The sequence below is a fragment of the Hemitrygon akajei genome, chromosome 5, assembly GCF_048418815.1.
Source record: "Hemitrygon akajei chromosome 5, sHemAka1.3, whole genome shotgun sequence".
Taxonomy (NCBI): Eukaryota; Metazoa; Chordata; class Chondrichthyes; order Myliobatiformes; family Dasyatidae; genus Hemitrygon; species Hemitrygon akajei.
Genome location: NC_133128.1, coordinates 189,749,822 through 189,764,159, shown reverse-complemented (window position 1 = coordinate 189,764,159; position 14,338 = coordinate 189,749,822). Strand labels below are relative to the sequence as shown.

At 41.1% G+C, this 14,338-nt stretch overlaps 1 protein-coding gene across 1 annotated transcript in view; it reads left to right on the top strand.

Annotated features, from left to right (window-relative positions):
- The window catches only part of LOC140728591 (extended synaptotagmin-3-like), a 104,261-nt gene that overhangs the window by 54,482 nt on the left and 35,441 nt on the right, over positions 1-14,338 (top strand). Inside the window, exons 8-9 of the mRNA XM_073047562.1 lie at positions 10,970-11,090; positions 14,011-14,187. Of these exons, the coding sequence (XP_072903663.1) occupies positions 10,970-11,090; positions 14,011-14,187 (298 nt within the window). The remainder of the gene's footprint in view (positions 1-10,969; positions 11,091-14,010; positions 14,188-14,338) is intronic.

Sequence of the window (14,338 nt, the reverse complement as noted above, 5' to 3'; positions counted from 1 at the left end):
GCAAATTTTTCAAGTGTCCAAATTGATGGCTGTGCCTCCTCTAAATCTTCATCATCATCTTCTGTAGAGGATTTCAGCAGATCTTCTAGTTCCCCGTTGGTAAGGGTTTCTCTGTGCTCTTCTGTGTTCCTTGACGTCGTCCTCAATCATGTCAGAGAAGCCTTCCCCGCCAACTTCTCATCAACCCTGTCACGATAATGGTCATAGAGACTAAGAGCTTTTTCGCGTATAATTTGGCCATCGACAGGGATATGCTTCTGTGACATGTCCTCTAGCCACACACTTAATGCTTTCTCAATCTTCGCAAGCACTTTATCACGAACCAGAGAGACCATGTTTGCCGTTGTAGGGGCAGCACTAACACTTCCACTAATTTCAGCTTCTTTCTGCTTTATTGTGCAAATGCTCGATTCGTTCTTACCGACCTTATGGCCCACTTCGGAAAGCGACATGCCACTTTTCAAAAGATCTAATATTTCTACTTTCTCGGCGACAGAGAGCACTTTATGCTCCCTCTGAGCCTTTGAGGAATTGCTTTGACCAGATAATTGCTTCTTAGGAGCCATTTTTTCACAGGAACAAAGTAGCGAACAAACGAGATGCGAGGCGAACAATGCTCGAACAACAAGTGCTGGAAGAGCACTTCCAGGTTTTCTCAATTCGCGATTGGTTGAATTTACGCATGCAGGACTCGCAGATAAGAAGGGACGTCTGTACTTATTTGTTTATTTCAGGATTTGTGTGCTAAATTTGCATTCTTTATAGGTTTAGGAACATGTTTATGCTTAGCTACATGATATGCAAGGAAATATTCCATGCAGTTAGTGTTTCAGTGAACACTGGATTACATAAGAAGGACTTGCTGTTTATTATCTGATGCTTATTGAATTGAATCAAGTACACCTTAATTTTTTACTTTTTCCACAATAACAATGTTGAATTCTTTGAGTTGGCTGATTTTCTGTTTAAATTTCATGCAATATTTGAAAACGGAAGTTGGCCTACCTCAGCAAAAAGGAAGAGGACATGGTGAAGGTCATCTATGGGACTACACTAGACTGATTGATACTTTTGGAACTTTTCACGTTAAGTGCAAGATTTTGGGACTCGGTTGAGTTCCAAATTGAATATTATCATTTATGAAATAATTCCTGTTTATAGAGAATTTGGTGCAAAATAGACTCATTATGATTGTACAATCTGTTTTACACAGTAACTCATGACCTTATCCATTGACATTTAACACTAGTTAAATTAGTTATTTGGTAGAATATTTTTCTTGTAAATTAGATATATTGCAAGTTCTGCAACCTACAGTGCTCCATGAATAACTGTGGAAAACTGTAAAAGCTCACCTGAGCCCCGTAACAGCGCGTGGCCTGGCCTGAGCCCTGTAAGATTTGCTGGGAAAGTAAAACCAAACACAAATTTCTTAATTTCAATAACTGGAGATCACTTTGTTACATAGATATATAAAGTGCTGATAACTGGCATTAAGACCATGGGATTTAGGAGCAGAATTAGGTCATTTGGCCCATTGTCTGCTCTAACAGGTTTGATCCATTTCACTGTCAACCCAATCTCCTGCCTCTCCCTGTAACCCTTCCTGCCCTGACTAATCAAGAATCTGTTGACTTTTGCCTTAAATATATCCAGTGACTTGGCCTCCACAGCTGCCTGTGGCAACAAATTCCACAGATTCGCCACTCCATGGCTAAAGAAATTCCTCCTCTTCTCCATTCTAAATGGTTTATTGCTCATGCAGAGATCTGATATGAAGAAACACCCAGGAACATGAAGTTGAGTACACGGTTGTCGCTGCGACATCACTCATCGAGCTGATCTATCTTGTTCCTTTATATCTCCTCATCACCAAAGAGATTCTGCTAATAATAGTTGTGCCATCGGCAAACTTGTAGATGCCATTTGAGCTGCGCCTATCCACGCAGTCATGGGTCCAGAGAGAGACATCATTGAGGTGCGCCAGTGTTGATTAGCATTGTGCTGGAGATTTCCCCCACACTGACTGTGGTCTCCCAATGAGGAAGTCAAGGATCCAGTTGAAGAAGGAGGTACAGAGGCCCAAGGAATGGGGCTTTTTGATGAGGACTGCCGGTATGATTGTGTTGAACGTTGAGCTGTAGTCAACAAACGGCAGCCTGACATAAGAATTACAATTGGCTGGGTGATCCAAGGCTGAGTATAGATCCATTATGGCATTAGGCAAACGAGTGGACCCAGGTCCTTGCTTAGGGAGGAGCTGATTCTAGCTGTGACCAACATCTCAAAGCACTTCATGAGTGGATATCGGACCACAGGAGAATAATACTGGAGAGATAGTAATGGGGGACGATGAAATGGCGGACGAATGGAATAAGTATCTTGAGTCAGTCTTCACTGTGGTAGAAATTAAAGAGTTGACTATTTTATAAATGGAGAGAATATTCAAAAATCTGAGGCACAAAGGGACTTGGGAGTCCTTGTGCAAGGTTCGCTAAGGGTTAATTTGCAGGTTGAGTCTCTGTGGTGAGAAAACCAAATGCAATGTTAGCATTAATTTCAAGAGGACTAGATCATAAAACACTGGTAAGGCCTCATTTGGAGTATTGTGAGCAGTTTTGTGCTCCTTACCTTAGAAAAGATGTGCTGAAACTGGAGAGGGTTCAAAGGAGGTTCACAAAAATGATTCCAGGATTGAATAGCTTGTCATATGAAGAGCTTTTGATGGTTCTGGACCTGAATTCACTAGAATTCAGATGAATGAGGGGTGACCTTATTGAAACCTATCAAATGCTGAAAGGCCTTGATATTGTGGATGTGCAGAGGATAGGATAGTCCATGATGAGAGAGTCTAAAACCAGAGGATGCAGCCACATTATAGAGGGGTGTCCTTTTAAAAAGAGATGAGGAGGATTTTATTTAGCCAGAGAGTGGTGAACCCGTGGAATTCATTGCCACAGGCAGTTGTGGCCAAGTCTTTAGGTACATTTAAGGCAGAGGTTGATCGATTCTTGATTGGTCAGCACGTGAAGGGATATGAGAAAAAGGTAGGAGATTGGGCCGAGAGGAAAATTGGATCACTCACCATGATGAAATCACGGAACAGACTCAATGGGTCAAATGGTCTAAATTGGCTCATATATCTTATCATCTTATGGTCTTCATCACAGTGGATATGAGTGCCACTGGGTTATAGTCATTGAGGCAGCTCACCCTGCTCTTCTTGGACACTGGTATGATTGTTGCCCTGTGGAAGCAGGTGGGAACCTCTGACTGTAGCAATGAGAGGTTGAAAATGTCTTTGAACACTCCAGCAAATGGTTGGCACAGGTTTTCGGAGCCCTACCAGGTACACCATTAGGGCCTGACATCTTGTGAGGGTTCACCAGCTTAAAAGATGTTCTTACGTTGGCCTCCGAGACAGAGATCACAGGGTCACTAGATGCTGCAGAGATTCATATAGGTGTAGTTTTATTTTCCCTTCCAAAGTATATAGAACTGTTTGCTGAATAGTTATAAGTATAATAAAAAATATCTAAAATATGCATTCAAGATCTTAAAAACACTTTTATTGGGCTACCTGTGTTGAAAAAGGGGCATTTTAATTTTAGAGCATCATGAAGATTTGCAAATGTATATAAGTCAGCAGAAATTTCCATGGATGAGTAATTTATTCTGGGGTTGTGACCCCCAGCTTTTATGAACAGGGCTGGGTTTTGGTCTGATAGCAACTGACGCAACAATGCAAGTATAAATTGCTTCACTGCATGCAAATTGAATTTTAGTGTTTTCCTGGTTATGTGGTTCTCAGACAATTCACAATAGGCAAATTTGCACGACTGAATGGAAACTCTACCCTCAGCATCCAAGCATCATCACGTGGTTAGCAATCTAAGTTGCTTTTGGGGGAAATGTTGAATAATGATTGTTGCTGCTGTTTTGCAAAGAACTGAGAGCAAATTACTTAGAAATAAATGGTTAACTTTCTAGTTAGAAAAAGTTGAAAAAATCCTCCAGGTTAGGCTACATCTCTGGGAGAAGATTATAGAACAGAGGTTCCCATCTTTTTTTAGGCCACGGACCCTTACCATTAACCAAGGAGTCTGTGGAAACCAGCTTGGGAACACTTGACAAGTCAAAAATTCCAGTTAGAAGATGATAATAAAGTTTATTAAGCTGCTGGGAAGTTGGAGGAGAGATGTCACTGTGAGGGTAAAGCTTGAAATACTAACATTATTTCTCTTCTCACCGATGTAATCCGACCTGCTGGGTATTTCTAGAATTTTCTATCTTTGGATCTGCATCTTGTGTAGTTATTTTCTCATTTTCATTTAATTTTACAGTCAGTATTAATGTTTTTGATTAATTTCCAGTTTTCAGTAAACTTTTGCATATTATAGTCAATCCACTGATCGACTCCTTGAATTCTTCAATTGTGCTTGAATCCACCTCTGGCTAGTTGGATGAATATTTCCATACACAAAATGCTGGGGGAGCTCGGCAGGTCAGGCAGCATCTATGGAAATGAATAAACAGTAAACATTTCAGGCTGAGACCCTCCTTCAGGACCGGAAATAAAGTGTTGGATAAAATGGTGGGGGGAGGGGAAGGAAAGGAGGATAGCTAGAAGGTGAGGGGTGAAGCCAGTGGGTTGGAAAGGTAAAGGGCTGGAGAGGAAGGAATCTAATAGGAGAAGAGAGTGAACCAGAGGAGAAAGGGAAGGAGGAGGGGACCAGTGGGAGGTGACAAGAGGTAACAGGAAAAAGTGGGGAATGGAAGAAGAGAGGAGTGGGAGGAAACTTTTTTACCAGAAGGAGAAATCAATGTTCATACCATCAGGCTGGAGGCTAGACAGACAGAATATAAGGTGTTGTTCCTCCACTCTGGTAGCATCATCTTGGCACAAGAGAGGCCAAGGACTGACATGTCTGAACGGGAATGGGAATTAAAATGTTTGACCATCGGGATGGAAAGTGATTCTTCCTCATTCTTCGAAGTAACGAAGCAGTTCCAAAGCTGCACAGAATTTTGCCACGTTTGGTTACAACTGATAGTCTCACTAGCAAGGAAAGCATTTTAGCTAGTTTGGAAAAATGGATTATTTCTTCCCGTAGATGCTGCCAAACTTGCTGATTTCTTCCAGCATTTTGGTGTGTTACTCAGGATTGTATACGATGTTGTTCAAGTTGACGTGGTGACTACAGTACCAACGGAGGGTGATAGATGCTGCCACCAGCAGACCAAAACGAGAAATGCTCATTCATCCATTTAGAATACAGTTAATTGGACCATCGCACAATCGGGGCTGCTGCTTATTTGGAACAACTCTTAAAGAGCAAAAACTAATTAAGAAAATAGCCAGGATTCCCTTCGTTCATTTGCGGCACTATGCTGCTTAGCTGGGACAGGGGACTGTTGCTAGCTAGAGCCAGTTGCGTGTGCCTGCTTAGAGTGAACAGTTTCTAAATGGCATCAGTTGCATGTGATTGTTCGAAAAGTAGTGATTTTTGTCACTGACAGTTAACAAGAACCAAGCAGTAGGACAATCCAGAACGACCTTGCTCACTGCTGTTTCAGGCATTCAAGCTTAGAAATGCCAGAAACAGCCAGGAGTGAAAATGAAATGATTTCACTACTTCAACAAGTTAGGAGCCACGAAAAATTTGAAGGTATGAACCATCATCTTGAATATTACCTTTGGTCCCCACTGGACACTTATCTCTCAGCTGTGGCTTTGAGAAGCTGTTTTCATGTGATGGCAGATTCATCCCGGTGCACTGCGTTAACAGTTGGGCTAAACCAGGTGAGGGTAGCTGGTGGGCCAGTGAGACAGCGATATGCCCGTAATAGCATACAAAGTCAGCTCCAGCGGACTGGGCAGAAGAGATCTAGTGAAATCCAACAGCCAGAAAGGTTGTACTACAACACTACGTGGGGAGTGAAGGGATGACAAGGCACAGAAGATGTCAGGGTCATCCAGTGTAACCAGGGAAGACCCCAGACGTCTTGTCTCACTGGACCCGGACTTCTGAGGAGCTGAGAGAGTGAAACTGCAATGGCTTTTCCACATTAAAAGCTCTCCCGCACAGGGTTCCTGTCGTCATTGGATACAACGGACAACCACTGTAGTATTGGCAGTGTTCTAACTTGTTCTGTATTTCATTTAAATGCAGAAATTGTTACTCAGTTATGTGGTGGCTTGTCTCTTTTATACCTTTTTAACTATTTCCATGAAAATTTGGCCAATTAGGACTGCCGTTTAATTGGGCCAAAATGTATTGTTCCGATGTGTCATAATTAACCAGAATCCACTATATCTTTTTGTGATTGATATTGGTACCAAGATGCAATGAAACACTTGTCTTGTGTACTGTTCATACAGATCAGGTCATTCCCCAGTGCACTGAGGGGGAACCAGGTAAAACAATAACAATGCAGAATAAAGTGTAACAGCTACAGAGAAAATGCAGAGCAGGCAAACAACAGTGTAACGTCATACCGAGGTAGATCGTAAGCTCAAGGGTCCATTTTGTCATACTAGACAATGTTTTAATAGTCTTATTACAGCCTATTAATGTGGCAGAGTGGAGGTACATCTCTACCAAAGGTGCTGTAAAGGGCTCTTTCCCTCTACTAGCCTGCAGGTCAGCCTTGGGCAAGGTGTAGCATCTGCTTAGCCCCTCGATCAGGGTCACGTGAAGCCATGGGAGCAGATGGTGGATGGTCGTATGAGCAGCTGGAGCAGATCACAAGTCCTATAGATTGGGCAGGCTTTTTACATTGAGGTTGACCTAGACCAGAGCTAGAGTTCACAGGTCAAGGATGAAAGGTGAAATATTTAAGGGGAATGTGAGAGGAAGCTTCTTCACTGAGGATGTGTACTGAACTGCTGGTGGAAGTGGTGGATGTGGGTTTGATTTTAACATTCAAAAGGAGTTTCATTAAGTACATGGAAGGCTTTGTTCCTGATGTAGGTCGATGTGACTAGGCTGAATTCGGCACAGGCTGGACATGCTGAAGAGCCTATTTCTGTGCTACAGTGCTCCATGAGAAGCCCGGGAGTAGGTTAGGGTGTTTGATTATGCTGGTTCCTTTATTTAAGACAGTATTGACAGAATCCATGGAGAGGAGACTGGTTTCCATGATGTGCCAAATTGTGTCCCCATCTCCACATCTCCCTGTGGTTTCCTGCAGTCACTTGTGGTCATGTGTAGAACACTTGCCACACCGAACAATGTAGCATTGTTTGGGATGAGTAAAAATTAAAGGTCATCAAGGACATGCCAGATTTCTTTAGCCTGTGAAGAAATAGAGATGCTGGTGAGTTTTCTTGGCTGTTTAATAGGATAAGAGCCTTAAACCAGACTCCCTGGGACCTACACTATGGAATCTGCCTGTTGAACAGTTAGTCCATTGTGAAGGACTCCAGTTAAGTGTTAGTCAAAGGTCAAATATTTAAGGGAAATATGAAAGGGAACTTCTTCGCTGAGAACCTGTTATGAACTGCCCGTGGGTTCGATTTCAGCATTTCAGAGAAGTTTGGATAGTTATATTGATGGGAGGGTTATGGTCCAGGTGCTGAATTATTCACTTTTTATAGCTTTGGAATCCAATTTCACTGCAAAGGTTATTCATAAATGCTTTTATCATAAAAGTCATTTACCATTTTGTTTTGGAAGTATTTTTATTCCAAAATCCCATATTTACAGGATTAAGTATTTTATTAAGTCATCACCTTTTCAAAATTAAGGGGCAGTACAATGTTGCTAGTGGTAGGGTAGTTGTCTTGCAGCTTCAGGGCCTGGGTTCTCCCTGTGACCACAGGGTTCTCTGGGCACTTTGCTTTCCTCTCATGTCCCAAAGATATGCCTGATTTCAGGATAATTGACTGCTGCAAATTGGCTGTGTGTACCTCGGTGGTAAGAGAGTGAGTGGGGTGTTACTGGGTATATGTGACAGAGAAGGATCATAGGCTTGATGGGACAAATAGGCTCCATCTCCATCAAAGGAAAATGTGATATTCGGTGGTTTTGGGCAGCAAGTCAATAATGTTCTTCTGAAGACGACAACTAACTTCTCTCCAATTCAAATACAAAAATTGTCATAATCATTTTCCTACTTGAGGATTCCCAGTACGTACAAATTGTTGTTGTATTTCTTGAGTTGCAAAAGTGATTACATCTCACAGAAATAGTTTGGCTATATGAGTTCGGATCTGGTGCTGCTTTAATTTAGTTTTTTTAATTTACGGTAATTTCGAGGCACAATTAGGGTTTAGGGCAATGGATAACAGAGTGACTATCTACCATCGTCAGAAACTGCTACAATACAGAGATCGCTCAAAAATAAACCTTCATGAAAATCTGCTGGTTAGATTGCGCGACCTCGGCTTGCTGAGGGAATCGGGCCTGCAGTCCTCAGAGTTGCCTGATGCCGGTGGTCGGAGGTGGGAACAGCGTAAGCGGTGTGCAAGGAAGCAGAAGCGAGGCAAGCGGGTAGGAGTCCGCGCCAGGAAAAAAGCCAGTCCTAACCAGCCGGCTCTCCCGTCAATTCTGCTCTCCAATGGACATTAAATTGGACTACATCTGTGGCAACGAAATACTCGGCGGGAGTACAGAAATGGACGGAATCCCAGACACTGCCATTCAGCTGATTATTTATGTAACAGATTTTCCCCCAAACCATCAGATTACCAACCTACTGACCTCTGCTGTGCCTATTGTCTTGTTTATAATTTATTGTAATGCCTGCACTGTTCTGTGTACTTTATGCAGTCCTGGGCAGGTCTGTAGTCTAGTGTAGTTTTTATGTTGGTTTACATAGTTCAGTGTAGTTTTTGTATTATTCATGTAGCACCATGGTCCTGAAAAACGTTGTTTCATTTTTACTGTGTACTGTACCAGCATTTATGGTCGAAATGACAATAAAAAGTGACTTGACTTGACTTGAAGATTCTTTGAAAGATTGGCTCCAAAATTAGCTGGAGGTTATCTCAGTGCCAGTATGAAACCTATATTAAAATCAATACATTTTGAAATGATTTCTGAGGAAATAAACCCTGAGGTTATAATGTATTTTTCTAGTGCTCTGCTGTGGTACAAGTCAGTCAACAGCCAATTCAAATGATAACTTCATAGTCTGAAAACCTTTTTGTGTTCAATGGACCCTGAGATTACTTCCTTTATGATTATTCCTACTCAATGGAATTGAAAATGTCTGCAATTGTGTCTTTACATTCTACTGTAGTCTCACCCGGTATTCGGTAATACTGTTTCTTTAAAAATATTCTTCCATTTACTGCAAGATTTGACTGGCTGCATTTCTGAGTTTCCTGTCTCCCTCTTCACAAAAAGCCTATTGTGATCAAGTTTCCCTCTGGCAGTTGACCAACTCTGCAATCGCCGGCATTTGCTCAAGTAATCACAGGCATCTTTGTGATTGTCCTCAGGCCATGTTCAGACAGTTGCTGCAGATGATAATCTTGCCCCTGGTGTCAATACCAGTAATTTGAATAGTTTCCTCCATTTTATTTGATCTTATTTCAGACAGAATCGTTAGAAGTATCTGAAAAATCAGGAACTGATAATGCCAAATCATCTTTCCTCTTTTATTTCACTGTATACTTTGCTGTAAAAGAACAATTTTCATGTCATAGAGGTCAGTGATAATCTAATTCTGAGCATGTGAAAAGTGAGGAGGTTAAAAGTTCAAGTTACTTTTATTATCAAAGTACAAATATGTCACCATATACAATCCTGAGATTCATTTTCTTTTGGGCATACTCAGGAAATCTATAGAATGATAACTATATCAGAATCAATGCAAGACTGCTTAACTAGGGGGTTCAACCAGAGTGTAAAAGACAACAAACTGTGCAAATGCAAAAGAACAAATGATAATAATAAATAAAGAAGCAATAAGTATCAAGAAAATGAGATGAAGAGTTGTTAAAAGTGAGTCTGTGGGTTGTGGGAGCATTTCAATGATGGGCTGAGTGAAGTTCAAAGTTCATCCGTTATCAGAGTATGTATGCAGTATATAGCTCTGAGATTCTTCTTCTCCAGCTAGCCACGAGACAAAGAAAAAACATCAGTTCAGAGAGAAATCCTCCTCCTCGTACAGAAACGAATGGAAACATGATCATCAACCTTCAGAACCCCCCTCCTCTGTATGAAATGCAGCAAGTGCATTGGCCCCCAAATACCCCTCTTCCCTCACAAAAATCTAACAGAAGTGCAGCAATAATATTGACCTCCCAAACACCCTCCCCCAGCATGAAACACAAGAACATTGGCTCCAAATCCCGCTCCCCCAGCACAAAAAAAAAGGATGAACAGGCGAAAGCACAGAATATTAAAAAACTGTAGTCCGTAGTCCAAATCCATAAACAGAGAAAACATCGGTAACATCCTCTTTGGTTAATACCTTTGTTATCCCCTTTGGTTCAAGAGCCTGGTGACTGAGTGGTAGTAATTGTTCCTGAACCAGGTGGCATGAGCCCTGAGGCTCCTCTACCTTCTTCCTGATGGTTGTTAGCGAAACGAGAGCATGACCTGGATGGTGGGGGTCCCTGGTGACGAACACTGCTTTCCTACGACAGCGTTTCTTGTAGATGTGCGCAATGGTTGGGAGAGCTCTACCCGTGATGGGCTGAGCTATATCTACTACTTTTTGTAGGATTTTCTGTTCAAGGGCCTTGGTGTTTCCATATACTGATAATATTAAGGATAATATGAAAGGCTGGTCATTTTAACAAAACATTCTAATGATATTTATGCTGTTTTGTTTTTACCAAATATCAAAACCTTTTATTTCCAGAATTTTATGCTTGGAAGTATTGTAGTTTAGATATTATTTATAATAACTAACAATAACAATAAAAAGAAACATTTGAAGCATACTTAATGAGATAAGTAAAGTACATTGTTATTGTGTGCTTTACTATTATTACCATTTCTCTTCCTTTCAGTGGGTTATCAGACACAAAGATTCTCGATGCTATTGCTTCCTACCTGGTATTGCCGAATAGGTACACCTGTCCTTTGATTGATCAAGTCAGTGTTTCTCAGCTAAGATTCCCTTTACCGCACGTAAGTAGTTGATATTACCGAGAGCAGTTTGTTAGTGAAGTTGGTTTCACTACTTTGACTGTCTGCATATTTGAAAAGTTCCTTTAAAAACTTCTTATTATTTTTAATATTTTTGCTGGATCAGGTGGCAAGCAACCCCCTCCCCCCATTCCTATATGGAGAACCAACTATTTTAGAAAGCATTTCTATTTAGGCCTGCAGGTTGTATTCTGAGATTAATGTTGAAGCCCTCCATTGGTTGGGATCAACCATGGACGTTATGTCCCAGCTGTCTACGTGATATGCAAGCCAGGGCAGTACGATATGGAGAGCAAGCTGTTGCCCATGCAAGACGTACAAAAAAGCTGGATGAACTCAGCAGGTCGGGCAGCATCCGTTCGTCAAGCTTTTTTGGACGTCTTGATTTGACCACAGCATCTGTAGTGCACTTTGTGTTGCCCATGCAGCAGGCTTCCCTCTCCACACAGCAGATTAATCCAAAGGAATGGCAGTTCGCCACCAGCAGCATTTCAGGAGCTGCCAGTCAGCTTTGAACAGAACGTAGGACTCCCTGAGGGACACCAGCTCAGGACTTTTCCTTGGGTTTGCTCCCAAAGCGTTCCTCATGAGTGGGTCAGAGTTTTCCTCCTCCTAGATGAGGTGCCAACCACAGATGATGAGCCCCATCTGCCCAAAGTGACTGGTAATAAGGCGCCAGTAAACTGCCCCCCCCCCCCCCATAGAAGCAGTTCCATAAGGTTCAGTAGCTAAGCCACACATGAAGGTCAGGAGCTGGACTTGGTTGTCAGAGGCTGTTTGAGATGCACAGCATTGGGAGCATTTAGTAGGTAGTGGGAGCTTATCCCCACTACCCTCCATGGCTAGGAACCACAATCTTAAGGAACCAAACTGAGAATAATAGAAAGATAGAAAAACTACAGCACAATACAGGCCCTTCAGCCCACAATGCTGTGCCGAATACGTACTTACTTTAGAAAATGCCTGGAGTTACCCATAGCCCTCTAATTTCCTAACTCCATGTACCAAGCTTAGCTTAATGTAATTCTAAACTTAATTCTAAGCTTATTGTAAGTGTTGGTTTATGAACTAAATGTATAATGGTTCAAACATCCCATAATAGAATTGGTTTATTTTTTTCTGTTGTTGTTCCACAACTGGAGATAACAGATGTCCACCTCTTGGGTCTCTTCTGAGATACTCACAAGTTCAGCTCGTGAATGTCTCCGAGTGATGAGACGCAATCAATGTTACGAAGATTTGGACCTTGCTTTCCCTTAGCTAAATCGTAGAAAAAACATTCTAATCAAATGCAACTGTAATATTTCAAACTCTTCTGCATTTATAAATATTCAAATAGTTACAAATGTTCTATACTTCAAAAATAAAATTTTAACTTTGAAATGCAGTAGAGCTCCGTTTATCCAGCAGTCTTGGGACCCTGGCAGATTTGGATATTTCTTGAATTAATACATCAATGCACTTTAGTTTCACTTTACTTTTAGTTAACACATCAAAGTTCAATGTTCAAAATATGTATACTATATGCAGTCTCGAGATTTGTCTCCCTACAGGCAGCCATGAAACAAAAAAACCCAATAGACCCCACTGAAAAAAATGACCATCAAGCACCCAGTGTGCAAAAACAAAGAACAAATCATGCAAATAATAAAAAGTAAGCAAATAACATTCAGAAATGAAGTTCATGAAAGTTAGTTTAGTTTAATAAACCTTTCAGTGAGCCAGATAAGTTTCATGAGACCAGGGGAAATATGGCTCTAGTACATTTAAAAGGAACATGGGATTGGAATCCTAGTGAGTTTAAAGGGAGACAAGAGATTCTGCAGGTGCCGGAAATCTTGAGCAATGCACACAAAATCCTGGAGGAGCTCAGCAGGTCAGTCAGCATCAACGGAGGGAAATGAACAGTCAACATTTCAATCTGAGACTCACCATAAGAAATCCTGATGAAAGGGCTCAGCCTGAAACATCGACCATTTGTTCCCCTCCATAGATGCTGTCTGGCTTGCTCAGTTGCTCCAGCATTTTGTGTTTATTCCTTGTCTTTTAAGGGAGTGTGGGGAAACAGGCTGTGAGCCTTCTAGATGTTAGATAGAGTCGTAGAAAAGTACAGCACAGAGACTGACCATTTGGCCCATCAAGTCTTTACTGAACCAGATTGATGTGATAGCAGATTATCGAAGATTTATTGTGCGGTAATTTAATTGCTGCCACCCAAGAGTTGTTATTTTGTTATTGCTTCTGAATGATTCATCAGAGGTGTAATCTATATTGTTTAAATTCCAGTGCGAACTCTGGAGTTCATGAGAGTAACATTAACAAGAATAGAATGTGAATTTTAATCCTGGTTTTCAAATTCAGGGAAGAATTATTGATGTCTTTAAGAGCCTACTGAGTCTATTCGTGGTACCAGGGATAGGTAGAAATTGGCTTTGAGAACATTTGTCACTGTAGCAAAACAAAGCAATTACCACTAGCCTTTGACCACTACGGAGTTGTTGTACTTGCATGACCCAGCCAAGCTCCAATGATTTCTCTAACAGCTGAATCCTTTATTTGATCCTTTATTAGTAATTAGCAAAAATACAAAATTGAAGCAAAGAAACTAAAGTGTACCCATGTAAGCTAAGCATTATTCAGCATTATTTTAGCAGTCATTAAAAGATATGACCTTCAACAGTCCCAAGCTACAAACTGCAGCAAAATCAGCAAAAATATCCTCCTTTTGCTTTTGCCACAGCCCCACTCATGTGAGCCGTTTACATAACAAACATAGTAAATGCACAACACAGAATACAAAGCAGGGAGAGAACAGATACACAGTTCCTGCAGTCACAATGTGGAGTAACTTTGCCATGGAGGGAAATGACTTGTATTTTGATGTCACCTTATTGTTTTACAGGGCGTTGTGAGAATATATCTAAACAAAGCTGCTAATTTAGTAAGGAAAGACACATACCTAATGGGTATGGTCCCAGGGAAGTCCGATCCATATGCTGTTATTCGAATTGGGACCCAGACATTCCGCAGCAAAACAATTAAAGGAAATTTAAATCCTGAATGGTATGAAATTTATGAGGTAAGTTCCTTTGACTAAAATTTACAACTGCCCTTCATTTACCATCTCCCTTCCCAGCAAAATGGTCTCATATTTTGACAATCTTAATTTTAACTTTTAGAATTCCAAACATAAATTTCTTTAGAAGTAGGATATGGTCCATATTTTTTCT